This window comes from Lonchura striata, chromosome 7, assembly GCF_046129695.1.
Source record: "Lonchura striata isolate bLonStr1 chromosome 7, bLonStr1.mat, whole genome shotgun sequence".
Lineage (NCBI taxonomy): Eukaryota > Metazoa > Chordata > Aves > Passeriformes > Estrildidae > Lonchura > Lonchura striata.
The window spans coordinates 17613910-17641595 of NC_134609.1; the positions used below are offsets into that span (position 1 = coordinate 17613910).

Here is a 27686-nt window from a genome sequence, read left to right on the forward strand (position 1 = left end):
AGGTGGAGCAGGACCTGTCTGACCCCCACTGCAGGAAACACCCTGCTTTCCTCTTCAGGAGCCCTGGGAGAGCCTGGAGGCGGTGGTAGATTCGAGCCATGCAGCAAACAATGTCATGCTATTTCTGTAGTTGTAACCCCAGCAACTCTTTTGACATATGCTCATATGGATAACGCCAAAGAGGAACTGGGATTTTTTGACTACGTGGGTGGCATCTTGACCATAGTGATGGTTAACAAGAAACTTTCCTTCCCAGCCGCAGGGCCTGTTTTGGTAGATGTGGATTTGTTTTGAGGGATGTCTGTGTCACCTCCCTGCTCCCTGGCATATCTGGGGCCAGTGGGGATTGTGCTGCTTCCTGCTGAGACATGGCCTGGAAGCCTGGGCCAGCCTGCCCAGCTGAGGGACAAGGGTATGGGGCATAATCGTGTCCCAGAAGAATGTGTCTTGAAATCTTGGATGAGGCATTTTGCAGAGGTGTTGCTACTGCTTCTCTGGAGCAACATCACTGAAGCCTTTTACCTAAATTGTATTTTCTTATTTAATGTTTTTAGTACGTGCATCCACACAGACTGTCACTTTGTGGTTATGTAGATAGGCACTAACTTTATTCCCCTTTATATGACTGCAAAGGATAGGGGATGAATTCCTGGCACCATTACCTAATGCAGGTATGTAGGAGTTGTCAGTTAAATCCCTTGGTAGGATGGCTTACAGAATGTACATGCATTTCTGTTTTAAATTTTTGACACTCAAAATGCCATTATAATTTTGAAAAAAGCCTTCTAAATGCTTGAATAGATTTTCTAAATGCTACTGTCTGTTGCAACATAATTTTCTCTTCCCTGTAAGTGCTGTGGCTCAGTCTGGGTTGGTCTCTCTCATCCTTTCCCATATGACTGTGTAATTTTCCATTTATGCTCATAAATAGGTAGATTTTTAAAAAGCAACTTCTTTATCATCTGATAAAGAATGGTGATAAAGATGTTCAGAAACAGAACCTGGGTTTTATCCCCTCTGCTATTTTCTGCTGTTTATTTCCAACCAGCTCTTTCCTTCCACACGCTGCCTCATTCTGGTGGCATGTTCTGGTTTCTGTTTCAGAGCTGTGAGACCACTGAGGCATGGTCAAAACCAGACTTGCTGAAACAATCTTTGTCACAAACACTGTGAGCATCCTACCTTCATTTAGTAAAAATTTGCTGTCAATTGCCAGGTATGTCCTGTTTTAGGGCTTCAGTTTTCTATATCCTATTGATAGGATAATTTTTTTTTACCTTGAATTTCTGAGTAGATAAAAAACTCCTGTAGCATAGAAACAAAGGATCAGATGACTTGCCTAAAGCATTCTATTTCTTGCTAAGTGATGTCCCTAGATCAGAAAAAGCATCTTCATAGAGAGCCAATTGTAGAGAAATAAGGAAAATCCAGGGTTTGGCTGCTATCACTGATATGGGTGTATTTTCTTGCCTGAAGGTTTTTCTCTGATTCCTTTGATGGCTGCTATTTTTTTTATTTCCACTGAAATTAATGCTCCCTAGTTTAATACCTTCTAGTACATGGTTTGTATGCTGATTTTGGGTTTGTCAGGGGTTCCTGCTGAAGCTATTAAATTTAAATATATCAGCTATGCATATCTTCCTTTAAGATTCATAAGTTTTGATGCTAACAGCTTTTTATGGAGACCATTTTTGCCACTGTCTTAATACAAATTACAGATTATGACTGTGTGACAGTCTAGGGACCTAATTAGTCTAGGGAACCTGGGGGCCTGTTTGAGCTCTTGCTCTGGGTTGATGTCTGAAGCCACATCCTCACTGCTGGTGGGGTGAGGCTCAGTGGTGCAGCAGCATCTACCCTTAGCAACCTCTGCATGGCAAGAAGCCCTAGGAATGTATCCCAGGCAGGAGCTCTGGCACACAGGAGAGATGGGCAATCAAGCTGCAGGAAAGTGAGAAAAGTCCAAGCCAGGGTACAGGTGCAGTCTTGGCTCTCAGTCACCGTTTCTGAACCTCTAGGGTTTCATGCAGATGAGATAAAAGCAAACAATTGTAAACTCACGTTTTGCAATGAGAAGCTGAATAAAAAGAACTGCAAGTAGATGAAAACAATTTACAGTGAATCTCTTTAACATTTATTTTTGATACTTTGAGGAGACAGTGCTGCATCAAAGGATCTCAATCTATGCATGACTATTCAAGAGGAAGCTACTTTTTACAGAATACATTAATGCTCATAGATACAGTCTAGTGCCTTCAATGTATATAAAACTGCCAAGAAACCTGATTTGAAGTAAGTAGTCAGTTTGATTACCAGGTTTCACTTTTATTCATGACATGACCATGTATGACTTTTTCCTCTAAGTAATGTTGGGAAACCCATTTCTTAACCCTTTCTCTATTAAAGTTTTCTCTCCAACATTATTAGAGGTGATTGGGCCATTTATTTTTCTTAGATGTACTCAGGAGTGAAGGATGCAACTGTTTTTTATAGGAATTAATGGAGAGAATTTCATGTACAACCTTTTCTTGCCAAGTGTGTTGATTTTGACTTCCCTGCTTTTGGGGAACATGGAGAATCACAGAATATTGCACAATTTGCTATTTAAAAGACAGCTTTGTGAGCTTTTGCTTGGCTTTTCCTTTAGGAAATCCTGACAATAGAGCAGCACTATAAGCTCTCCAGAGCAATACATAAAATAATTGATAATTCATTTCCAAATATCTGTCTGATTTTACTGTCTTGAGGTCATGTGTTTCACCTAGCTCGGAGGTACTTTTCCCTGCCCATATCTACAGGCTGTCTTTAATCTCAGATTGATAATTTCTTCAAAGACAATATGCATTCGAACATGAAGGACTCTATTTAAAAGAGGCATCTACTGCTTGAGCTCTGAGCTACTGGATTAGCACTAAAGAGAGAGCTCCAGCCATAGAAGCACTGTAATGTGAATGTAAATATAATTGGAATTTGGCTTGATCAGTCTGTGTTCACATGAAAGTTAGGAAATGATTGCCACAGTTCTCTTTTTCATGTCTGTGGAATGAAAATAGCGCAAACTGGTGCCATCTACATCTGCATCAGAAGAAAGCACAAGTACAAACCATGTGAATCTGAACTGGAATCTGTAGTCATTCTGCAAACGCATTTTTTTTCCTAGCAGAATGTGCTGTTTGCTGGTATTTTGCATGCATTTGATTTCTTCTGCTTTCAGAATATCCATAGGAAGATGTGCCAGCAATGGACTGTGGTGGTGAAGAGTGGAGGGGAAACAGAAAATTAGAAGTAGACGGTCACATGCTGCCTGTGAGAGTTTTGTGCTTGATCATATGGATCTGAATGCAAATTTGTGGTACTTCATACCAGGCCAGAAATGCACTAAAATGCTATTATTTAAAATTATGTCAATTTAGACATAGTTTTTTGCCCCCTCTATTTCTATTTTGGTCAACATGCTGCCTACGTAACTTATTATTCCGTGTCCCATAGGTGGTATTTGGAAAGCATGAGTTTCTGGAACGTGATTTCTCATGGTATTCTCTATATTTGCTACTTACTTATTGCTACAAACAGATGAAACTGTTTGTAGCAATAAGTAAAACAGTTCCACTTTTTATTTAAAATAACACATCTCTGTTTTTTTTCCAGTTCTATCTAGTTCAATGGATTTTTTTTCCTTTCCCAGGATGCTTATATGCTATTTTAAACTAGGAAATACTTCTGCTACAGGAAAAGTTACATGTGGCCTGTAGTTGTGTCTTGGCAGATGAGAAGAGGGTACATTTCTGTCCCAAGTGTTTTTACATAATACTGATTTTCATGAGTTTTGGTCTTCTCACTGTGGGTCAAACAACTTAATGCCACAGTGTTGATTTTGGAAGACTCCTATCAACTGCCCTAGAAATCTTAAAACTTTAATTCTTTATCATTTTGGATACCAAACGGCATACTCAAACCTGGTATTACAGTACTATTAATAAGAGCTGCATTTGAAAATGCAACTCTAAATTTTATTGAATGGGATTTGGGTTTGTCATTAGGCTCACTGGAGGAAACAGGTCATACATGTTGGTATGTACTGCAGGCAAAGATGTAAAAACAGTAAATTTAGTAGGATTTTCTCATGAAGAGTCTTCTGAGCAGACACATTTTAGCACCTGCTGAGAATATGTGTTTTCTTTCTCTGGGGACTGTGCAAAAAGCTGCACTTCTGCTTTTCAGTTTTACTGTCATCTGTTTCATGTACATGCAGAAACACAAAATTTGCTCCTACAGGCACACTAATTATTTAATGTCAAACTCAACTCAAAGCATTTGAAATCGGATTGTCTCAGAGGCAGTGACCTGTGCTGGAGCCCGCTGAGACCCACAAGACTCTTGGGAACAGCTCTGCTTGTGCTGCAAACCTGATCCCTTCCAGCAGTCAAGAGTGACTGCAATGGAGATGCCCCTGAGTGGCCAGCTTATCCCACTGTGAGCCTCGCCACGGAAAGGAGGATGTAGGGACAAGGGTTCTTTGCAGCCTGGCAAGCCACGCTTGTTTCTGACTCCTCTGCAGAGCTTGTATATCCTGCTCCCCTCCTCAGCCCTTGTTACAGTAGGCTTGGATTGGACAATTCTGCTTTCCTATCCACCCTCCTGGCTGGGGTGTGGATTTACCCTGAGGGGCAGCTTGGGGTATTGGGCCCTGGCATTGGGAATGAGGCTTAGCACAGGGAAGGGGCAGGGAGAAGCAGAGGTTTGTGTCCTTCCTTTCAGCAGGTGCCTAGGAGCATCAGTCAGCATTCAGGTACGGATGGTGAGTGGTTTAAATATGTGTCCCTGCTGATGAAATTGCTCACACAGACAAAAGGCTGCACACATTTTTAAAATTTCGAAGTGAAAGGGATGTCTTGAAATAAGGTCATTTTTATATAGTGCTGTTACACATACCATGATGCCTTCAGTATCTGAAAAATGCTTAAAAACTAACATTTTTTAAACCACTTCTTTCCTGTACTGGCCTGTAATACATACAGCCAAAGGGAAGGGGTTGGTGGGTGTATTCTCTGGCACAGTTTGGCAATCTGCACGTCACTGATCATAATGATGCTGTCTGAGCATTTTCCTATTCCTGCGTAAGAACAGGAAAAATAATTTTATCTGTAGACTTTTCTATTCTCATGTGTTTCTATCTGCTTAAGACTGCTCTCTCCTGTTTCCTGGGTAATTGGAATTGCCTGCCACTATGTTCTGGAAGTAGAGATGTCACTGAACATAAAAAGTTTCAAAAGTTTTTTTCACACAAAAATGTAGTGGATTTGAAATACCACCTTCCAAAAAAACAAACAAACAAAAAACCCGAAACAAACAAACAAACCCACGCCTAAAATAAACCCTAGTAAAATGATCAGGGAGATGGTAGACTTTCTAAAGAAAGAAATTATTGTCTAAATAAGTATCAAACTCTGAAATAATAGCAAGAGAATATTTTATGACCAAAGATAAACACTTTAATGGAATACTCTCTTCTGTGGGGAAAAATTGTTCAGACTTGTAACTACAGCCATGAAATTTTTCTGTTGTCTACAGTTGCAAATTTTGTGGATTGTTGCTCAGGATATGTTTACACTGTTGGTAACTTTAATTGCATTAACACCACAAAACTGCAGCAGATGAATTGGAGTTCAACACTATCAGAGAGGGTTATTATTTTTATAGATAATAATGTGAAGCATTTATTGCTGTAGTACATAATTTAAAAGAGTTGCTTTAAAAGTTTGTGGTCATATGATCCTGCATCTTTCCACTCCCAGAGGATACTGGGAGAAAAATTCTATATTTACTGTCAAACACTGGGTTTCAGAATAACTTCCCTTCAGTTTTAAAATACAAAGGGAATATACAAAAGTCAGAAAGGAAAGAAGAAAGAAAATATGACAGAAGTCTACATGTAAAGAAACACATATATGTAAATTTGAATATCCATTATACTCCATTGTATTATTTATAAAAAATATTTCCTTTTTTATATAGGGTTATAATTGAGACCAAGAAGGTCACTGCATTGAGGAAATTACAATCTAAAGTACTTTGTGATTGAAAAAAGTTTCTGACTGTTAGTTGAGGAATAATATGCATAGGTAATAGCTGTACAAGATTTTTAATTTCTGTATATTAGTGAATTTTACCAACATCTGCAGCATGGATTTAGATATTTAACACCTTTCTTTGTATTGTAGCTCTCTGGGGTTGTGTCATATGTTAGAAACGGTCCTGTTTCTTTTGTCATGATGGTGTTGAGTCAGGATTGTGTTTATGAACAGACTGATACGTGCTGACTAGTTTGCACTGTTTGTATTTTGAAACTACTTACAAGGTGTATGTTATTTGTATATCTTTTGCTAGAAAAATGTTTGTATTAGTTGGCAAATAGTTAGACAACACTGATACAGTATAATCTTCCAGGGAGAAGTTATTGGTTTTTAAGGTGTATTTTCCTTAGGCATCCTTTCAAGCTTAACTTTTCCTTGAGGTTGGTTAACTTTCATCATTCTCTTCACAGGAGAATTGCTCCTTCTATGAAAGAAACTACTCAGAGTATCATGAGGCTTCTAAAGAAATTATAGATTTCTATTATTATTCTTATTCCTGGTGGAACTGAGTTGAAGTGCACCGTGTAATTTCGTTTGTTTCAGGTGGTCTGTGGGGCGTCTCTCCAGCCCAGCAGTGACGTATTGTTCACACACAGATATGGTGGCACCCATCCTTATCCATCCACTCATTCTTCCTTCAGAATCAGGTGCAGCCTACTGTCACAAATGTCACCTGACACAGCCCTTTGAGCTGGCCCAGAACTGCTTTGCTTTAAGCAAATTGATACACAAGGATGTCAGAGTAGAAAAAAATGCTGATAAAGGAACGACATTTTGAGCTTGGTGTAGAATGAGTTCTAAGCCTAAGCCTGGGAGTCTGCTGGGGCTGTGATTCAAAATGTTATTGGGGCACTGGTTGTGAATGAACAATACTTCAAATCTGTCCAGAAAGTGGTGCTTTCCCAGAAACGAGTGCTCCAGCCTGTGGACTTTGCAAGGTACATGACAGGTATAGATGTATACAGATATGTTGGTTTTGTCTTAGGCTGATTCAGGAGCATTTACTTTTTTAATCCAGATTAATTTATTCCCATTATTCATCGTGATTAACAGAGGATCTGATGCTATAGTCATCTTGATGATGACAGAAAACGTTGCTGGAAAGATGTCATCTGTAAGGTCTGTGATCAGAAATTAGCTACATTTGTTATTTTGCAGTGTTTACTTTGGTGGGTTTTTTTGTTTTTAAGGGAAAAAATAAAATACTAATGCATGGAGGTATATGATACGTAAATAGTACTGCTTTTGGTTAAAAGCTGAAATTGTTGGAAGTTGTTGGTTTATCTGTAATTTTGGGTAAATCTCTGGAAGGGGACAATCTAGCAGAGAATACTGCTAAGACTATACATGTGAATCCTACTTCTATTTCTTTAAAAATAAAAAATAATGTTTAGAAATAATTGACTTTGAAACTCTTTTTCAGGGTGTATTTAAATATACCTATTTGTGGGCTATATGTGAACAATATTTTTACCAGTAATATAAAAGGAATATAGCTGGTAATTCATGTTGACAGTCCAAGCAATACAAATAATTCTTTTACTTCTGTGTTCTTGAACAGTATGGATATGTGTAATATTCTCATGTATTTCTTCAGATTATTCCCTGAGCCAGGGGAATGAGATGAGGTACTCATATACTGATAAATGTAATTAATGATATCAGCCAGATCATTGATTTAGGAAAGGACTGATTAAACTTACGAAATGCATGGTAAGGTATGTTAACTGAAATGGTAACATAATTTTAGTTTATAGTCTGTATCCCGAAAGCTTGGTAAAATAATAAAAAGCCATGAAACTGTGCAGTGAGGAACTAAATAGGAGAAATGACAGAGCTGTGGTAGCAGGTGTCTGTCAAGCTCAGTGCCAGAATTGTGAAGAAAAGTGAGACCTAATGCTCTGTCAAGGATATCACTGGAGAGTACCTAAAGTGTGCAGTGGCAGTAGGTAGAGGAGAATGGTAAACATAAAAGCTAGTATAAGAACTGTAAAATACATGGAATCTCCTTTTGTTTTTCTTCCCAGAATTCTTGGCTATTAGAAACAGAAGGAGACTGTCAGGGTTTGAAAAATCAGGCATGCCTTGTGGAAGAATAAAGTAAAATATTTTTAAAGACAGATTAGGTAATACTGTTCCATTATCATTTTTAGCAGCAGTCTCAGTCCAGACCAAAACAGATTTGGACAGGGAGACTGACCTACCTCCCTACTATGGAGAATATTCTTTAATCCCTCTGTCCTCCAGGAGCTTTATAAAATAACCTGCAAGGCATGGTCTGAGTAGTTCTGAACTGCAGCTCCTGCAGGAAAGCTGCTGTTAGCGTGGCAAAAGACTGGTCATAGTCTGGCCTGAAAACAGTTTCCCTCTTCAAGAATTCAGAGCATATCTGAATTTTATTTCTAAGAATTACAAACAAACATCAAGACTCTAAAATGAAAGTGTGTTTATACTGTATTTGGGACGGAGCATGGTGCTGCAGCTGGTGACAGCTGAGCACTCTCTGGAACAAGATATAGCAGAGCTACATCTTGAAGCAAGACATTTCTGGTCATGTGCAGCATCCATTTGAACAGTGTTCCTGTTTTTGGCATCTGAGCAGCTCCTGTGCTTGATGGTAACTTCTCAGTCCCAACACTGCAGCCATGGCAAGCATACAGGTGCTCTGAAGCACTGAAAATGAGAAGGCCAGCATGAAGATGCTCATGACTCATAATTGCGTAAATATGTACATTATGATGCTGTCTGTATTTAGGTGGTTGCAGGTGATCTATCTGGAGAGGCTTTCTGATGCCCTGAGTCATGTGTTGATGAGGGTCAATGCATCTGCATGCAGTTATGCACAAGTGCTGCCATGTCAGTGTCTGTGGTGTTACTAAGATAATCCTACATTCCTCCCATTGTTTGCTCTTGGAAAGGCACTTTATAAGGAAGGTGCTAATAAAAAAGTATTTATTTGCATGCTGAACACAATTTTTTCATTTTTTTGGGGCAAATCTTTGAAATACGTATTTTTGGCAAAGCTGTTAATTCTATGGGTTTCAGACAGTTGGGTTTCAGGTCTTAAATTCTGTTGCACTAGGGTCTGCTGTGGCATTCCTACCAAGTGCACTTCATCTTTTCCAGCCCAGCTGCACTGAGCAGCCTCCTCTGAAGCTGTTTCAAGTGTCTGGTTGCTGCAGCCCCAACTGTCTGGCTTGCAGCTGCATCTGATGCTTCTGCTATGGTCCCTTAACTTCTCCTTGCAGCTCGTCTTGTAACTTTGCGACTTTGCCTGTCTTGATGACCGCATATTTAAGTATTACAGTTTTCATTGTTTGGTATCATCTCAACCTGTTATTTTCTCATTTCTGAACTGAAAAAAAGTTTACATGATTTGGTTTAATACTTTCCTCCACTATCTCAGAAATAGTGTGTAGACCACCTGATATCCCAGCATAAACACGAACTACTGAATGAAGCTCTCCAGATACTTGTACAAAAGCAAAAAGAAGTTGTGTTTTCACTCATTTTCACTGAGGCTAGTCTAAAGCAAGAAGAATTAAATGTCCCTCCTGCAGAGAACATAAATATATGTTGATAACACGCTGTAAATTAAATATTGTATTTCTTCCAAAAACTGAGAGGATTCCAGTTTGGGCACTTAGAGCAAAATGAGCCCAGACATCTGTTCTGTTTTCTGCCCAGTGTGTACTTGAGCTGGGGCACATGTGGAATTCTGCTAAAACGAGATTATAAATTAATGGCCCTTCACACTTCATTGCTTGAATGAGTCAGAAGTTATTTTCTTCTGGTTTTGAGTCCCAGGTGCAGCACTTTCTGACTAACAAATGTGATTCTCTAAAAGGGAAGGAAGACCAATGATTTGAAACTACATCAACCTCTTCTCTATGGTCTGAGTACAGACATATAATAGAGAAAAGGAAAGCACATCAACTGACAGGGTGGAGGAAAGAGATCCTGTCCAGAAAATGATGTTGGTGAAGAAGTGGTTTGTGATTTGGACAACAACTTCTGGTCTTTGCTTCTGGCTTCGTGTAGAAACCTAAGCAAGTCATTTGCATATATGTCCCAAACAGATGACCCATTTCTTTGATTTTTGCTACCCAAATGGAGTTGCTATGTGACTGATATTCTGTTGCTATTTAGGCTGGTCTAGAGTACTAAGAAAGGAAAAGATTTCTACTTTCACAAAAACTTAGTGAGATGAAGATGGATGTTACAGTCCCTCCACCTGGACCAGCACGGACTTTGTTCTCAGAGGCTGAGCTACTCTTGCTCTTCAAAGAGAGCTGATAGATCTCTGGTCTGTCTCACTGTTGTTAAAATGAATCTCTGATCTATCTTGCTGAAGATCCCTAAAAATGAGCATAGCTTCAATATTAAAGAAACACTTATAATTTTTACCTTCATCCCCTCTAATAACATTCCATAGATGGCAGAGTATGGCAGGGTAGCATGAAAAGTGCTTGGCCAAGGTTCACTAATTCTATAATTTTCTAATTTATAAATTGTCCTGAACATTAATGTGTAATGGAAAATCATGGAGGTGAATAAGAGGAGACTCTGGAGACACTTCTAGGCTAGTACTGATATATATGTTATATATATGGGTGTACATAATCCAGCTGAAGCATCTGTGCCTCTGTTCTTTCCTAACTGGGATAGGGAGGACAAAATGTGCCAATGAGATATTCAGACAGCTTGAAACTGGTTTCCATCATGGCATCAAGGGTGTTGGGAAGACAATTTGGGATTTTCTCTGACATCTTCATACTTTATCAGTTCTTTGGTGATGCCTTGATAATATCGCCCATTTGAGAATGGGATTATTTTCAATAAGAAGGGATGAAATTAATTTATTTCATTGACGTTGCCTGGTGCAATTTTCAAGAAAATGGAAAAAATCTCTCCAATGCTGACAATATATCTTAACCCTGAGGCCTTCCTCAAAATTACAATAGTGATAATTCAGTCTAACAGTGGTATGTGCATGAAGAAAACCTTTTGCTATATATTCTTTCTGCTTGGCCCAGGGGCAGGAATATAGTACACAGAACCACAGGAATTAAACACTGTCAGGTTCATTCCTACTTTAACCACACCTGCAGTACAGTAGCACACTAACAACTGAACTGCCTCCTCTGCTCTTTGAAAAGTAGGAATACCCCAGAAAATATCTGCATGTCAGGACTTGATCAGAGAATAAAAACTTGTATATTTTGTGCATTTTTTCATATTTTAAGCTTTTGAGATAATTGTTTTGCCACTATTTCTAGAATCTTTTTCAAAGACTGAATTACATTCTCCAGTGAATTCCAATGATTCTTGTATACAGACACCTGTTTTCTCTCCATAAGCTCTCCCAAATGCAGTTTCTAGCTTACTCTTTATACTCCTTATTTGTGAGGGGGCCTCCTCTCATCCTTGAGTAACTGGTGTCATTGTAAAGGTCTCAATTTCTCAGGGCAGGATGGAAGAGGCACTGCTGCAATGCAAGTGTCTGTTGCCTCCTTTCTGTTGCAGAAGTGTAATATTTTCTATTGCTGTAAAAGAGGGCAAGATGGTGTTGCTTTGCTGAACAAAAATGTCCTAGATCCTCCTGTAAACAGGAGTATATCCAGAATTCATTCTAATCTTCAGGTAATGGATACTTCTGTAAGTATTTGATGCCTGGGTAGACTTTTCTCATAGACTTTCTATGCTAAGAATGACTATAGATAATGCATATAAATGGGATTTAAGGTAAAATTCAGATACTTGTTTTTTATTTGGAATGTTTATTGTGTTCTATAGTATGTTTATAGTATGTGACACGAGTTATGTACTGGGAACCTGTTCTGGTCCCTTTTAGGTATCATTTTTTATTGGGAGGTCTTGCTGCATAAAGAGGTATTTTCTGAATTTCCAGCTCTAGCCTTTTCCAGTTTTGGGAATAAGTGGAGGTTTTTTTTAATGGCATTTAAGCGACAACAAAACCTAATGAAAGCAAGAACCAAACCTATGTATTTAGACATAAAACATTCAGCCTGAGTTAGGACTGGTATTTGAAGGATATAGCATAATAAGAAAACATTATGGTATATCCTAAGGATAGGGGAAAATCTGTCCTGCTTACTAAGTATTGGAATAGAAGTCATCTACTGCCTTTGTTTTTCAGTTCAAAGCTTTCCATGGAGTGGGGAAAGTCCAAATGCAGATTGTCTGAACAAGACGTCTGTACTGCTGCATCTTGCTTAAAGAGACAGCAAAAGCTCTTTATTATATTTTTAAGAAAACACCCTACTTGTCATAAAAACTTCATTAATTTTATTAGTATTTTTGTTAGGAATTGTCTTTGGTTAAATGTATATAAGTGTTGATGTCTGTGTAAAAGTTGAAAAGTGAATTTTCCACATTAAGTTGTTAATCTTCTTAATGAAGAAATAAAAGAAAAAATGTGAGTGGAGAGGAGAGAACAGAGAAAGATGTTAATGTGTAACATTTCTAGTTCTTGTAGTTTGACCTATGCAAGTTCAGACATCTCAAGTGGAACACCTCAGCATTACAAAGGTACTTTCCTGGTATGTAACAGCTCTTACAATTGAGAATTTATTCATATGATTCAGGAAAAGACTTTGCCTGTTCTTGGAAGGCAAGGATGGAAAATTTAAGTTAGGAGTTTTTAAAAATTATGATCAAATAAAAAATATGTTAGAAATCAATTACAGGATACTTGCATGATTTAAGAACAGTTAATTTTTCTGCATATGCTATAATTTCCTGGTGGAATAAAATATTAACATTTTTCACAGAAGTGAAAATTGATAGATGTTTATTTCAAGCAAGGAAGATCAAATGCTGCCCACACCATAATTAAAAAGAACTTGTAATTATGCATTCTGCAACTCAGCTCATTTATTACCCAGGATCTTCTATAACTGCATGTTGCTATATACAAATGGTAAACTCAAGACTTGACACTTCAGACCCGATTTAAATGAGGATTTCTCATTTACCTGGCAATCTGTCACAGCCAGAACAGGCTCCTGAATTAGCATGTGATAGAAAGTACTGATTTTGTGATGAAAGATTTCAATCCTGCTTTTGTAAAGTAGCCCCCAGAGCTCCTGATCTGAGAGCAAAATTTATTCTGAGTTTGATCTGGGATGAATTTCTTATCACATTAGCTATAAAGGCAGCCTTTTAATTTCACGGTCCCTGGGAAAATGAAACTTGGGTAAGCTGAAAGCATTATGAAAAAACTTCTGCATAAACATCTCATACTGTAAGTCTTGACTATCTACACTGAGGTGATGGAGCTGTAATTACATTTCTTTCTTAAGATATGCTTCCAAATTTTGGATGTTTGTAATTGAGTTATATCTATATGCTGGGTTTTGCTGGATACAGTTATAAATATCAATCTTATTTGCACAGCAAGACAGCATGTTTGGAAAGGCCTTAAGTACCAGTATTCTTGTGTATCTATGATATGAGGGTGATTATAGTACCTGCACTCTCTTAAAAATTGCTCCTGAATGTAGCTTGATGTTCTTCTATACATTGTTCTCCCTGGCATAAATGTTAGCACTGACTAAAGGAGCCCATGACTGGAATCAGTGGGATGTTTGAAACTGCTCTCAGGGGAAGTGTCTGGAAGTGCAGTTGTACTGGCATTCTTGAGAGTGAAGTAGTGCAGTCTTTTGGGTGATCTCAGGCTTTCAGGGTGAGAGTTTATTAACTGAGTCTGTTGTGCAGAGTAAAAATTACAATGGTGCTTGTGCAGGAGGAAAGGCTTTAAGCACAGCTTGAGATTTCAACATGCTGTTGGGATTGCTGCAAACATGTAAACCTGTGAGAGCAGTTTGTTACACAACCCTGGCAGCTCCAGAGAGGGTTTGGACTTGTGACTCAGTACTCTGCTGTCCTGTGTTTTAAAGCAGCACTTCCCTTCCAATACTGTTTAGCAAGTGGGGAAGAAAATCTTTCATTATTGCATTTCAGAGGTAGGGCAAGACACTAGCAGAGACTGCACCTTGGTAATTTCACCTTAACATCCAGTAGTTGCTCAGTAACAACCTAGGTAGACCTGTGGCTTCAAGTGTAGGTGGAAACTAGTTTATATGGGGCTGTCATTAGGCTGTCAAAGCCAACATCAACATAGTAAACTCAAAAGAATATGCTAAGAGACTTCATAAGAAGTGTAGTGCAAAAAAAGTTTACTTAAGGGTATCAAAACAGAATTACTATTATAAACTCTTTTTGTCTTTTTTGCCCATTTTTTTCCCCTTGGAGAACAAGCATGGTACTGACTAGAGGGAAAAGAGCCTTACATTAAGTTAGTGGAGGTGTCTGGGGCAGAGGGCAGGGAAGCACACCCAAGCATGGCTGCAGATTGCTTTGCAGATTGCTCCTGGTACCCCTGTCATGAGATGTCCCAGCAGAATGGGGAATAACTATGTGTTTTATCTCAAAGAGCACTTGTGGACTCAAAATCTTGTGGAAAACAAGAATACCAGGTGTTGAACTAGAATGGGAAAGGCAAAGAGCTTTTGCTGGTGGTCAGAGAGCTTAACTCCTGTCTGATGAAGCCTCATGAAGAAGCTTTGATAAAGGCAAGAGACCTGAAGCCCTGGCCACTGCCAGGAGAAACACAGGATTTCAGTTGCACTGTGTCTGGCAATTATTAATTTTCTGTTTATCTGTCCTCAGTGTTTTGGTTCATCGGGAATTACCTGCTCTATGAACAAGGTTGAACATGCCATTTGTCTTAGGTGGGTCAATGTAGACTGTCTCCAGTTAAACTGTGAGTGCTGGAAATTCAGGCAGTTTTTGCAATAGCAAGCAGTATGATGTAAGAGTGATAGATTTTAGATTGGAAATTGGTACTAAGGATACGACATCCACACTGTGAATTTAAGGAATTGCAATGTTTTGGTTAATGGAATTCATATGGCAAAACACTTCTATTATTCCAATATACAGTTTTAGGATTTAAGGCTTGAATGCTCACATCAGTAGAAGTGTAACTCTTGGCCTAAGTTCAATATATTTGTTTGCCCCAATATTGTAGCAGATCAGCTTTATGTACATCAGAAACAGAAAACGTATCCTTGGTTGACTTTGACTTTACATTAATTCTCTCTACATTTTCTCCCAAAATGATGTTCCATTAGACTAAAGTGCTTCGCAAGAAAGTCCATTCATTTTTTTACTTATCTAGTTAATTATTAAATTAAACTCAGAAGAATATTTACCTATGCTCCCAATGAATTCCCATCAATAGGAATAGGAATTTATTGGGTAAAAATGACATCAAATTTATCCACTTTCTTACCAATAGAGTGAAATTCAGGAAAGGATTTGCAAATGGATCAATGTTTTTCCAGCTAGTGATAGAGGGGAAAGCTACATGGAATAGTAACAACCATTAGGTGAAGAGCAGCAGCTCTCTCTATTAAACTGATATCTTCTTGGTTTCATTGGCTTATAGAGAAAAATCCCTAATATTATTTCGGTGTAGTACTAGAAGAGAAATAATATATTTGAACATTAAGGATATCCTTTGAAATGAACTTGATTTGCCACAAGTTATGTGAAGGCATTTCTCAACTATTATATCTATATTTGCTTATTCGGTACTGTATTTAAATTCTATTTAAATTACTTTCAACATAGCACTTTGTTAAACTTATCACTTAAATAAAACCCTAAGTAGCAGATGAACCAATTCTGAAAATTTGACCTCAAATACAATACAAGCAAAGAGACTTTATGTTCTGGGATACATTGAACTTGTACTTTTACGAATATCACAGTTGTCCCTTTCTGCTCTGAGGAAGAATAACATCCAGCATCTGGTGCAGAAGAGACTTTCCTGATGGCTGATCTGAGCCACAGCTCTTGTAAACACTCCAGGATCCTAATCCTGAGTAAGTCTCACCCCTGTCAATTAATGTTCACGTGAGCAGGAGGTTTCAATTCTCATTTTTCATGATTTTATTAACAGAGCAACTGTCAGAGTAGAAGTGTATTAGTCATTCAATGGGGAAGTGGAAAATAATGAGACACTTACGGCTGGTGCATTGTTTTGAATCTGCTCAGCTCATATTCTGTTGCATTCTGAAAAGAGAGAAAACAAGTTTTATTGTTTAAATGAAGATCATTTTAATCAAGAGCAATTCAAGAAATGAAGTACATGATATTTTAAAAAGTGAATGAAAGCAAGACCTGAAAAAACAGTTTTTAGTTTTGTAGGTACATGCTTATCTCACCTTGGTTAATGCTTAACTTTTTGTTATTAGCCTGTTGTAATGTTTCTAGAAAGCTGGTGGCACACTTACATTGCTAAACTGGAATTTTACCAGGCTTGTGGCAGATTAAATTACTCTGGTTAATGAATCATTCAAGAAGTGATAAGCAAGCCATTTAACATGGTCTCTTCACCACAGAATTTCTTTGTATTTTTTCACTCAAATCAGCAGATTAGTATAACAATGGCTGAGTGGGAGATACTTTAACAATGGCTGGGATGTTATTAACCTCATGTTTGCTTTGTTCTTGTTCTAAAGATCTGTGTGACTTCTCAACCTATGAAAAGCTAGTGATGAAAAATAAATAGCATTTGTAGTGTGCTACCTTGGTACATAAAGTGCCCATTCTAGTGCTGAACAAGCTAATGCAGGTACTGGAAAGAGTTTCCCCAAATGATTTCAATAGTTTGTGTATCTCTATATACCTTTCACCTCAATGTGAACAAGGAGTTCATGCAGTACTTTTGATGTTCAAGCTAGTGCACAGATTGCAGGCAAACTTCCTAAGTCAGAGTTTTAAGTTAGTCTAAATAAAACCTTTTTTTTTTTTTTTTTTTTTTTTTTTTTTTTTTTTTTATCTATGTGTTTTTCTTTAGTAAAAAATTTCCAGCACAGTCTCTGGACTGTACTAAGACCAAGTGTAGGACTGCATGTTTTCAGTCCAGAAACCTTCTAATGCTAAAATGCCTCTTCAGCATAGCATTCAGCAGAGAATAGGTCAGGCTGAAAACATGTCCATTTAGTAGATGCAACTCCAACCCTCCATCTATTTTTGTGTTGGGAAGAGCAAAGTAATTTATGTATTTCCTGACATTTCCTAGGTATATCTGTAGTGGATGTGAAATCTCTGAAATAGATACTGTCCAGTGAACACAGTGATATTGAGTTCACTGTGGTATGACTGATGTTTGCCCAGATCTGTTTTTTCTGAATAATATCCCAGTCCATCAGTCCCAAACCAAACTATTTTGCCTTTTCTCACCATCTCATCAGCATGATAGATGGGTTTGTATCAGGCATACAAATGGAGACACTAATAAGTGTATGAGAGAAAATAAAGTGGAGGATATACACATTCTCAGAGAAAACATATTTCCTCAGTCTATATTTCAGTCCCAGTGAATGTCAGCATTTCTTTGGCATAGTTGTTGTGAAAATATGCCATTTCAGACAGTAGAGAAGCCCCTACATTTAATATTTAGCCTGTAATTATACCGTAACAAAAAGCAGCTGCATATCTACATGCAGTGGGTATGGTAATTAGCAGATGATCCAGCAGATCTAGAAATCACCAAATTCCTGAGGAAATTTAAGACTGTATTGAATGGTGTGATTGCCATACAGGCCCATCTGGGCTCCTTTGGCTTCATCAGCTGTAGTGGTGACTCACCAAATTGCCTCTGCATATCAATGACCAGCAGGAGTAGGGCCATTTCCTCGCCTCCTCTTGCACTTTTTAAGCAGAGGAGGAGGAGGCAGCTATGCTTTTTGTTGTGAGGTTAGATTCTTGTTCACTCCCTTTTCTTTGCAAAATAGAGTATTTAACCCTTTACTTGTTTGTATCAAGATTGCCGGGGTGTAATGGCCTGGTGATTTCAGAGCACCCTTCCAGGATGCTGTTTGATGCAATGTGCTGCCTAAGCACAGTTGCTGTTCCACACAGGCAAGTGCTGTGTGTGTGATCAGATCAGGCACTATTTAAACTTGCAGTGGAGCTCGGTAGAGAAGGAAGCTATGGATCTAAGCAATTCCTTTATTGGGGAATGTATTATTGAGAGTTTTAACCTATTTCTCCTCCCCAGGACAATCTTCAATGAGGGGATCAAGCTATGTCTCACTGAGCTTTGAGATGATTGCTCTCTATGGGTCCAGCTGAAAGTTAATTTTTTTCTTTCTTCAGTAAAGTGCACAATTGATTAAAACGAAGAGCTGCTGCTGCTCTTTAGCAGCAGAATTCTGGTCCTAGGAAAGAGTGGAAAAATATATTGCAAACTCAGCACTTTTGAAATTACATGGTACCTTCTGTAGGAAGATGACTAATGCTTCCAGATTTTAATTAACCATTGCTTCTATTGTTGGTTATGATATACATTGTTAGTGATTCATATTGTCATGGATGGAATAAGTTGCAAATGAGTATGTGTGATAAAGAAGAAGTTAAAGTAGTTTCTTTCCTGGAGGGATTTGAGTTGCCAAATATATACTGAAGAAATAAAGGGACAGGTTGTTCTTAAGGGGTTTTTTTTGGCATTTGGTTGGTTGGTTTTTTGTGTGTGTTTGATTTATTGTTTTGTATGTTTATTTTGGTTTTTATGTGTACAGTTTTATATTAGAGCACAATTTAGAAAGCATATAGAAAAATCTTTTCTCTTCTAGCCTGCTGTTGATTTCCTCATTTCTATTGGCTGCTTCATTGGCTTACTAACTCACTCAGTTCAGTAGCTCAGAGTAACCAAAATACCTAGCTTGCAGAGCAAGCTGACCAGCTTTGTTCTGCAGATAGCATCCTGGAGTGAGAGAAATGCTGTAGTAGTGCAAGTGTTTGAGGTGTGTCTTTGCTCCTTTACTTGCAGGAGCATGTCTTGGACCTGAGCCCATCCTGCTGTAGCTGCCTGCCACCGTGGGTGCTGACAAGGGAGATGCCTTGCATCAAAAGCAGAGAGCAGGTATGATCTGGAGAGTCTGGAGCTGAGGGTGCACAAGTGGGTTTTGTGAATTTTCATCTGGAGAGCTTTAGACTGGCTCATACCCATGGACTGAGCAGTTTGGCATTTCTGAAGTGCTCTGCTTCTGTGGAGGGAGCAGTGTGGGGTTTGGGTGGCTCACGTGCCATGGCTGGGTAGGATTTAGGGCATTTTGCAGTCCTGGGGATCCCTGGTAGGTGGAAAATGGATAGTGAGTGTGTGGAAGGAAGGCAAAGGGAATGGGGTAAAATGTTGCAGCAAAATATGTAGCATATATGACATCCTTGTCTGCCCCAGACATGGCACTTCTCTAAGGAAGTCACAAACACTGCTGTCAGCAGCCATGGGACTGGATGTGTTTTGGATTCCATGTTTGCCTTAGATGTTTTTTGCCATGCTTTTGTGGTTGCTGAGATTGTGCAAAGGGATGGTTTCAATGGAGTTGCTGCCTAAAAAAAGGTTTTGGATGTCTTTGGAGAAGGTTGTTGATAGAGTTAATTGCATGGTTTTCAACTTTGTTTTGAAGTTCACTGAAGCACATCTTTCCCCTTCCTTGCTTTCCATCCCTTTCTGGTAGGCAAACACATATATGAGATGGTTATGGCTGCAGGTGCAAAGAATACCTTGAACAACCAGGAGAGCTGTGAAGGATCAGTAGGAGCTTGAAAATGTCAGATTTTGATGTGAATGAGGGTGAGGGGTTCCTTTGACATTATGATAAACAAACGTAGTGTGTTGCTAGCCAAAATGTCAATATCTGGGCAGTATAGCTTCATGTAAGGTGACAGTCTTGTCATTACTTTATAAAAATTCGGAGCTACATTCTGTAACTTTGCCAGCTCTGAGCATGGACAGCTTTGGAGAGTTGTTGCTTTTTGTGGAGTATACATATATTTACTGTAATAATGTATAATGAATTTGACTTCATCCCAATTTTCTTCAGTGATTTTTCTTCGGGGGATGAGGTAAAGACAGATTTACTTGACAAAAAGCAATTCCATTTTGTGATAAAGTAAATGCATAATATAGAAGTTCTGTATTCAATATGACCAAGTTTACACTAAGACTAGCTAATGAAAATTGTTCTTAAGAAAAACACCTGTAAAGAGCCATTTTAGAAGATTAGGAAGAATGTACAGCTACATTTTTGACTCTTGAGTGACAGAGACTTGAAGTATAAATAAAAACTATCTGCATTTAGGAAGTTAGTATTCAATATAAGTAAAAATCTGAAAAATCATAAAATTGTAATAAGTCATATCAATGATATCCCTTACTAACTGGCATGGCAGCCTATCTGTAAATACTTTGAAATTTCTTAGTCAAAAAATGTAATGGCATTTCTTAGTAGACATGTCCTTATGGGATATAGAAAAATCTCTGGGGAATAAAAGTAAGATTTCAGTGCTGGCCTCTAGAGACACAACCTGAGATATAGAGTTTTGTCAGCGATATCTGGCAAAAACTGCCAGTGTCTCACACTGAGTAAATAATGGAATAAATGCATAATGGATTTTTTTTTATTTAATAAAGGAGAGCTATGCCCTGAGGGGATGGGGAAGAAGTGGAGAGAAGATAAATAAAACGTGAGATACTTCCAATTAAAGGTCAGTTCAGAAAGAATGAGAATTGTAATAAGAAAAGAGAGCTGTTTCTATTGTGAATGGAGAATTACTATTTTTAAGGGAATTGGTCATTTTTAAGTGTGTAAAACTGACATCTAGTGGTAGCTATAGCACTTTGTGTGCACACTGGCTTTACAGTGAGACCAGTTTGTAGAGCAGATTAACAGATTGTAACTGTGTTGCATACTAAAATTGCAGTTCTCTGTACTGTAGCTGGATGTTATAGAGCATTTCAAACTAAATGTTACTTCTTTTAGTAATACCTCACTTATATAATGTCAAGTTGTGTGTCATCTTTCTGTATGTGTGGCCTCATGCTAGAGAAGTGAAGAATGGTTTCATTAGAGGAGAAAAGGTTGAAAGGGGAATGAGGGTTAAAAAAGGTAAGGCTAAGAGCTACAGAACTTCAGGGTCAATTGGGAAACTGGCAGATACCAATCTTACACCTCCTGTGAATGAACAGGAGAAGTCCAGCCTCAGAGCTTGGTGTGTTTCTCAGGTGTGGCGTTACTCATGCGTGTAAACTCCTTTGGGAAAGGAAGCAGGAATTTACGGCAAAACTGAGATCTCACATGAATTCAGGCAAGATATGTGGGCTCTGAATCGATAAAGCTTATAGGCATGTACCTAAATAATTCCCATTTTCATTTGCTGAATCATGGTTAATATATTAATTTCTGATTCACATTTTTGTTCAAAGCACATTTAAAAATATTTTTATTTTCTCTTTTGTCTAGCTTATGTTTTAGTGTCTTTGAAGAAAAAAAATCTCTTGGTAAAACTCTGCATGCCTGCCCCACTGGGACTTTAATTTATCTTTGCCTCCAGTGCCATTATATACATAATGTATAAATTACTAGTAACAAGCAAAGATATGCAAAAATGAAGTATCAATTATTTTAAAAATTGTTTTTTAAAACATGGCTTAGGGCACCATACCTACAGTCAAATGGTGCAATTTAAAATGAACATGGAAAAATATAAAAGCATAATTCAAATCTGTCTTCCACATTATAAAATGAAAGAGATCAGCATTAGAAGACTGGGTGAAGACAAAGGCAAATCTGAAGGAAGAAGGAAGTGTGCTTCAGTGAAAGTGTAATTAGAAGTGGGGGGGAAAAAAACATAGATTATTTTTTCTGGGTTAGCAGTTTGTAGCAAGAATTGTCAAATTGTATTGATCTATTTCTGGTTGTGTTTATTTTACAATTTTCTTATTTCATAATAACTGTTGCAAATATTTCAGAGATAAAAAATGTTGGTAGCATAATTCTAATTCAATGTGTGTTTGTGCAGTTGTGCAGTTTTGAGGCTGGGGTGAATCATATGCTGCCTCTACATTCCATTTCTGTTACTTTCAAAACATGGTGAATCATATTTGTTGAACACCAATGTTGACATTCTGCAATGAGACTTGAGTCACAGTTATAGAAGTGGTATAAGAAACAGCAGCTGTCATTTCAGATAGGCGAGCCTGTTGCTTTAGTCGAAAGCAGAGCTGAGCAGCAATCCTGTTTGCTGCAGAGCTCCTCTCTAAGGACAAGATTGGTTGTTAACACTTGTGCCAGCCAGAGCTGGGAGATGCAATCTTGTCTGTCCTGAACCTGGTAATCCACTGCAGGTGCTTAACAGCTCTAATAAGCTTTTGACCTTTTGGGTCTGAGTGGGAGCTGTTACAGTGACATGAAGCCAATTGCTATGAGCAATGTCACTCTGACTTTGTCTGCACTCCCTGGGGCTTCTTCTTACCTCTTGGACACTGATGCCCTTCCACATTTGTGAAGCATGCTAGTAGCACCAGAATTGTTAATATACATGAGATCTCTAAGATTTCAGAGCAGCTGCCTCTGTGTTTGGCTTGTATAAAACCTTGCATAGTACAAATGCATTTGTGTTGCTGGCAGTGGTGGCAGCAAGGGAATATATTCAGGACATACTTGTTGTAAATAGGACTGTTGGGGTTGGGTTTCTTGGTCTGCTGTGGATTTGTCATCCCTCATGGAATGCTGCTATTATTTTGTCCTCAGGCATGCTTTTAGTTAAAAAACTGCCAATCTAATATTGTGTTACTAAAAGCTGTGTTCAACATGTAATGGGAGTTTGAGATCTAGATGTTTCTCGTACTGGAATGAACAGTAGAGTACTCTACATTCTTTAGGGCAGCTGGAATTACTTTATTACATTGATGGAGAGCTGTCTGTAGTATTGCTGCTGTAACACTTCAAATTAAATCCAAGGGGTTTTTGGAATTACTTGGCGAAGTGTAATATGCATTGAGCTGTGTGGTTCTGAGGATTCTGTACTGCCTCACCTACCACATATTTTCAGCTATTGAGATGGTAGAAACTTGTTTTTTGCTCAGTTGAAAGATATTTTCTTTCAATAATAGCTCAGTGAACCTCTGTGGTTTGCATTGTTCTGATACTGTTGTTCTGGTACTATTGCAATAGTACCACCTCACATTCAGAGCTCAGTGAAACCTTAAACTAGCTGACCCTTTGTTCTTATATGTGCTATGAGTGGGTTCACCTATGATTTATATGTTTATGACCTAGGGTTTCTAGCCTATTGTATACTGTAAGCTGTTTGCTCAGACTTGACTCTCCAAGGCTTTTTGAACCTGTTTTACTCAATCTCATGTGTGGAATGAATGGTCTTCTTCTTGAAAACTGGCTGCAGAAATAGCCTTGTTCTAAGACAGACAGTAAGGTGTGGTTTGCAATATAAATCTGTTTATATGGTGCATACAATGGGAAAGGTAATGTTGTTTTTCCTAGAACATGATGTCCCCATTAGTCTAGGCTGACCTGATGGAAAGATGAGAGGTTTCCAATGTTCTTTCAAAAAATCATACTATCTTCCTCACGGTGTAATGTTCTGTGGGCCAGGCTCTGTCTGTATTTGTGTGTCCTTATTGAAAGGACATTTACTGGAACACAGGAAGTAAAACCACTTCCCAAATCTTTGCAGCAATGCACCAATATATGCTTAAGCAAATTAAGTTTTAGTGTTTGAAAGAGGAAGGAAGTTACCACATATAGAAGTAACTGTGACCACCAGAAATTTAGCCTCAGCAAAAGAGCAGCAGAGCCTCTGTTGACGTAGGCTGCAAGATCAGGAAGTCTGATTTCTTTTTATGAAAAAGAGAATTCAAAAGGGCCAGCTGAAATTCTTCTAGTAGAACCATTTATGTCTAAAAATGCTTCATCAATTAAAACAAGTTATTTTTCAGGGTTTCTTTTACTTCATTGATGATTAAGACTCTTTAAAAATGGTAAAGTTGAATCAATTAATTTCCATATTTTTTAATATAAGGTAAAAGACCCAATTGAGACATGTAAACATTACTGACTTAGTGGTTCCAAAGCACTTTAGTTTTACTTTTATGGGAAATTTGCAACTATTCCTTCTGAATCAGAGCAAAGGGAAATATTAAAGTGTCAAAAGTTCCATTTTTGTCCACATCTAAGAATTAAGGCCTGTAAAATATTTCTAGTCTGTAGTCAAAATGCCTGTCACCTGAGAACAGGACATGCTGCAGGAATGTCCTTAGTATGGGGAGTCCTGCTAGAAGCAGACAGACTTGATGTTTTAAGAACTGACTTTTCCTCAGGACTCAGCCCAAGGTGAGTGCAGTAAGCTGCTGACCCAGTTTAATGGTGACACACAGCAGAATTGACACTGTGGCTTCTGTTAATAACCTTGCCTTTGTCAGGGCTGAACCAGGTCTGAGGCCAGCTGCTACTTCCAACTCCCTGAGTGCTGTTCCAGTACCTGCATACAGGTGATTTGAGTCAAGTGGTGCCCTTCTGTGTCTGGCTTATGCTGTGAAAACACTGTCCCTTGGCTGTGTGATTATGCAGTTTCTTTCTAGTTCATCTTTCCTATTGAAACAATCTGGTTTTGCTGTTCGGACCTTCCTTAAGTGAGCAGACATCTCTGCAGGTATGAAAAAGTCCCTTTAGTTAATCTAATTTGCTTACTGAGAGAATGGAAGGAGGCAAGAACTAAAGTGGTTGTGGTGATGGTATTTTCAGTATTTGAATATTGAGTTAGTAGGAAGAGTAATGTCTGTACACAAAATCTGAGGCTGAGTCGATGCAAGATGCTCTGCACATTGCATTGAAATACAAAAGTTAGTTTTCTGGGTGCTGTTTCCATCCTGCTCTCATGAGAGTCACTGAAAATGACAACAGGAAATAGCCTGTCAGGAATCAATTCTCAGGTCACTGGTAACTCAGACTGGCAAGGACTCTTTCTTGGGGAAAGTTAAGTCATAATCTTAGTTTAACTGCTGCTATGCAAGCCAAATAAGAAGTACTGTGCTCCCCAGGTGTGTCAGGCTGTTGGGAGTGGCCCAGGAGCAGTGGGATCAATCTTGGAGAATCCCAAAAAATTGGGTGACATTGGACCTTCTGCTCTCCCCTGCTGACCTGGGGCCTGGGAACTGTGCAGATGTGCACCCTGCTGACACTGCCTGCAGAATCAGCTCCCTTCTGCTTTCCTGCATCTAGACAACAAGAAGTGCTGGGAAACAGCTGAGACCAAAAAAGCTGTAGAGAAGGAGTAGGAGAATCATCCTACCTCTCAGAGCAAATACTATGGCAGAAGCTGTCAGCAACAGTTAAGGTATAACAGCAGTCTTAAAAGCAAAACCTATATATTCTTGAAAGACTAAGAAAGAACATCTGCGTAATTATAAGCACATTACATTTCATCAAGGCAACTAGAAGTAGCAAATCTTAATTACAAGAATAAATACTCTTACTGAATCAGGAAACCAAATGTGGCTTAGTACATGACTGTCTACCCAAAACACTTTGATGGCTGGCTGTCTTCTCTTTGGAAATAAACCACCTCATAAGCTCCTTGAGAATCTACATTAAAGAAAGAATTTCAAATGCCCACACAGAAATGTGCTGAACTACTTGACTTTGAAAGTACTCCCTAGATAGTGGAATAGATTTGCTGTACCTCCTTTGATACTGATTTAGGTTTTTGAGGTAGTGCTTGAGTTCCACTGCTTAGATCTCAATAATCTCAATGGTTACAGCTATCCTGTATAGATACTCTTTAATTCACATAGTCACGAGTATGTAATGTATTTATATCTGTAGGCATTGAAAATGAGAACTTGATTTTCTTGATTCACATTACCTCAGCTACAGCAAGCAATATTATTAGTAATGGGTAATCACTCCAACACCAAGATCATGACTGATGCATTTCAATGGCTGAAAGAACTTTGAAAAGGTAGACTTTAAGGTGCTGGCTGGCAGTCATTGCAAGTAGGACAAAATACCACAAATAGTGATAATTTAGGTAAGCAGAAGAGGTATCAAGACTGAACACAATTAAGACCTGTTGCTGTGAAGCACTCATGCCAGGTCCAAGTTGCTGCAAGGACTCAGCCTTCACAACTGTTATGTGTTGAAAAGACTGTCTCCAACAGTGCATGCAATATGTGGTCCTGGCTCAAACAGGAGAAATTATTTCTGCCCCTGGAGAGAAACAACTACACATGCTTCTATCTGTAAATATCTTCATTCAAAGTATGAACAAAATCTGTGTTGAATCATAGCAATGAGTCTGGATGAATACTTCGAAAGTGGGGAGGAGGACAGGTATAGCACAGAGTAGTCACCTCTCTCCTGGCCTGTGATAGATAGGAGGGTGCTGCTTAGTGGTTTATGGCCAGGATGGCCCCAGATTTTAAGATCCACATCTTGAAGGGGCGAGCCAAAGGTAGTACAGTATTACTCCATGCATACCAGTGACACAAAGAGGTTTGCAAACTTTCTCCATAAGCACTCAGCTACAAAGTGTTTAAGGGTATTTGGATTTAAACACCTGCTTTATTTTTCTCAGTTTGGAAATTTGAAGACAGCCTTTAGATAGAGCATTCTCTCCCCCAAAACCTAATATCCTATTTCTAGGATGCCAGTAAATTTGTTAGTGTGTTTAAATGGTTTAATTAAAGTATTTTCTGGTTTAATGCAAGCAACAGTGTCTTCTGTCAGTGCAACATGTCTGCTGCTAATGATGCTTCTGGATGATGGATGTTGTGGAGATAGCTATCAAGGTAGAGAGTAACTTAATTTGAGAGGTTTGATTTCCTTTTACTTTAGCTGTCAAGACCTGAACAGTTAGTGTCAGTGAGAAAGAAGCAAAGGAAAAGTTGCTTTGAAAGTTTTTCACTTCCTTTGTTTTTGCATGGAAATTTAACAGTACAATGTCTTGTTTGTCAAGTGACTTACATCTATCTAATAGATGTTAGACTGTTAGATGATTTCAATAGGAAAAAGGAGAACTAGTTTTGGATACAGGACTCAACATATTAGATGAAAATTTTACTGTTCCTGTGCATATTTATATTGCTCTGCAGACTAGCAGTATGTTAGTGATACAGTATTTGTGGTTTTTATACTTCTGTATTGCTGCTTAGTCTTTACACACAAACACTTATTTATTTGGATTTCATGCTGGATCTACATATTTAATCAAAGTCCTGGGGTACCCAGCATGTGAATCTTTTGCTTCCTTTTTAGCATGATGAATCTTCATAAATGTAAATATTGATCTTTTTCTCTTGGATACTTCATGGTAGCCAATGAAGTCTGTCTACATCTAAAGTTCTCAAACCTTCAACGTCTTCAGGTTTTATAGTCTTGCTCCTAGTATACTCAGCACTGATTTTATAGCATTAGATACTGTTCAGGAATGTGGAGTACACTTCTTTTTGGCCCATTCTTGAAGTGACCCAAATTAATTGAGAGCAAGGCAATTAGAGTGGGTTATAAAATTGATGCCAAATGTCATTGAAATTACTCTTCCATTATATATAAATATACATGAATCTCCTTTAGAAATAACTTTTTCTACAGATTTTTGAAATTTAAATTAGCAGTAGTTAGCAAGCATGGCTCTTGAAGTGAAATAAATACCAGG

At 38.3% G+C, this 27686-nt stretch overlaps 1 protein-coding gene and 1 long non-coding RNA gene across 3 annotated transcripts in view; one reads left to right on the forward strand and one right to left on the reverse strand.

Annotated features, from left to right (window-relative positions):
* BLNK (B cell linker) overlaps positions 1–27686 on the reverse strand; it is an 88681-nt gene that overhangs the window by 44136 nt on the left and 16859 nt on the right. Inside the window, exons 1-2 of one of the 2 annotated variants that reach the window (XM_021536459.2) lie at positions 16391–16568; positions 16192–16238 (exon numbers count right to left, since the gene is read on the reverse strand). In XM_021536459.2, coding sequence (XP_021392134.2) covers positions 16192–16202 — 11 coding nt within the window. In that variant the 5' untranslated portion in view covers positions 16203–16238; positions 16391–16568. Of the gene's footprint in view, positions 1–16191; positions 16239–16390; positions 16569–27686 lie in introns of those variants that run through there. The other variant, XM_021536454.2, reaches the window with a different exon arrangement.
* LOC110473701 (uncharacterized) overlaps positions 20700–27686 on the forward strand; it is a 33346-nt gene continuing 26359 nt past the window's right edge. Inside the window, exon 1 of the long non-coding RNA XR_002465912.3 lies at positions 20700–20720. This is a non-coding gene — a long non-coding RNA (uncharacterized LOC110473701). The remainder of the gene's footprint in view (positions 20721–27686) is intronic.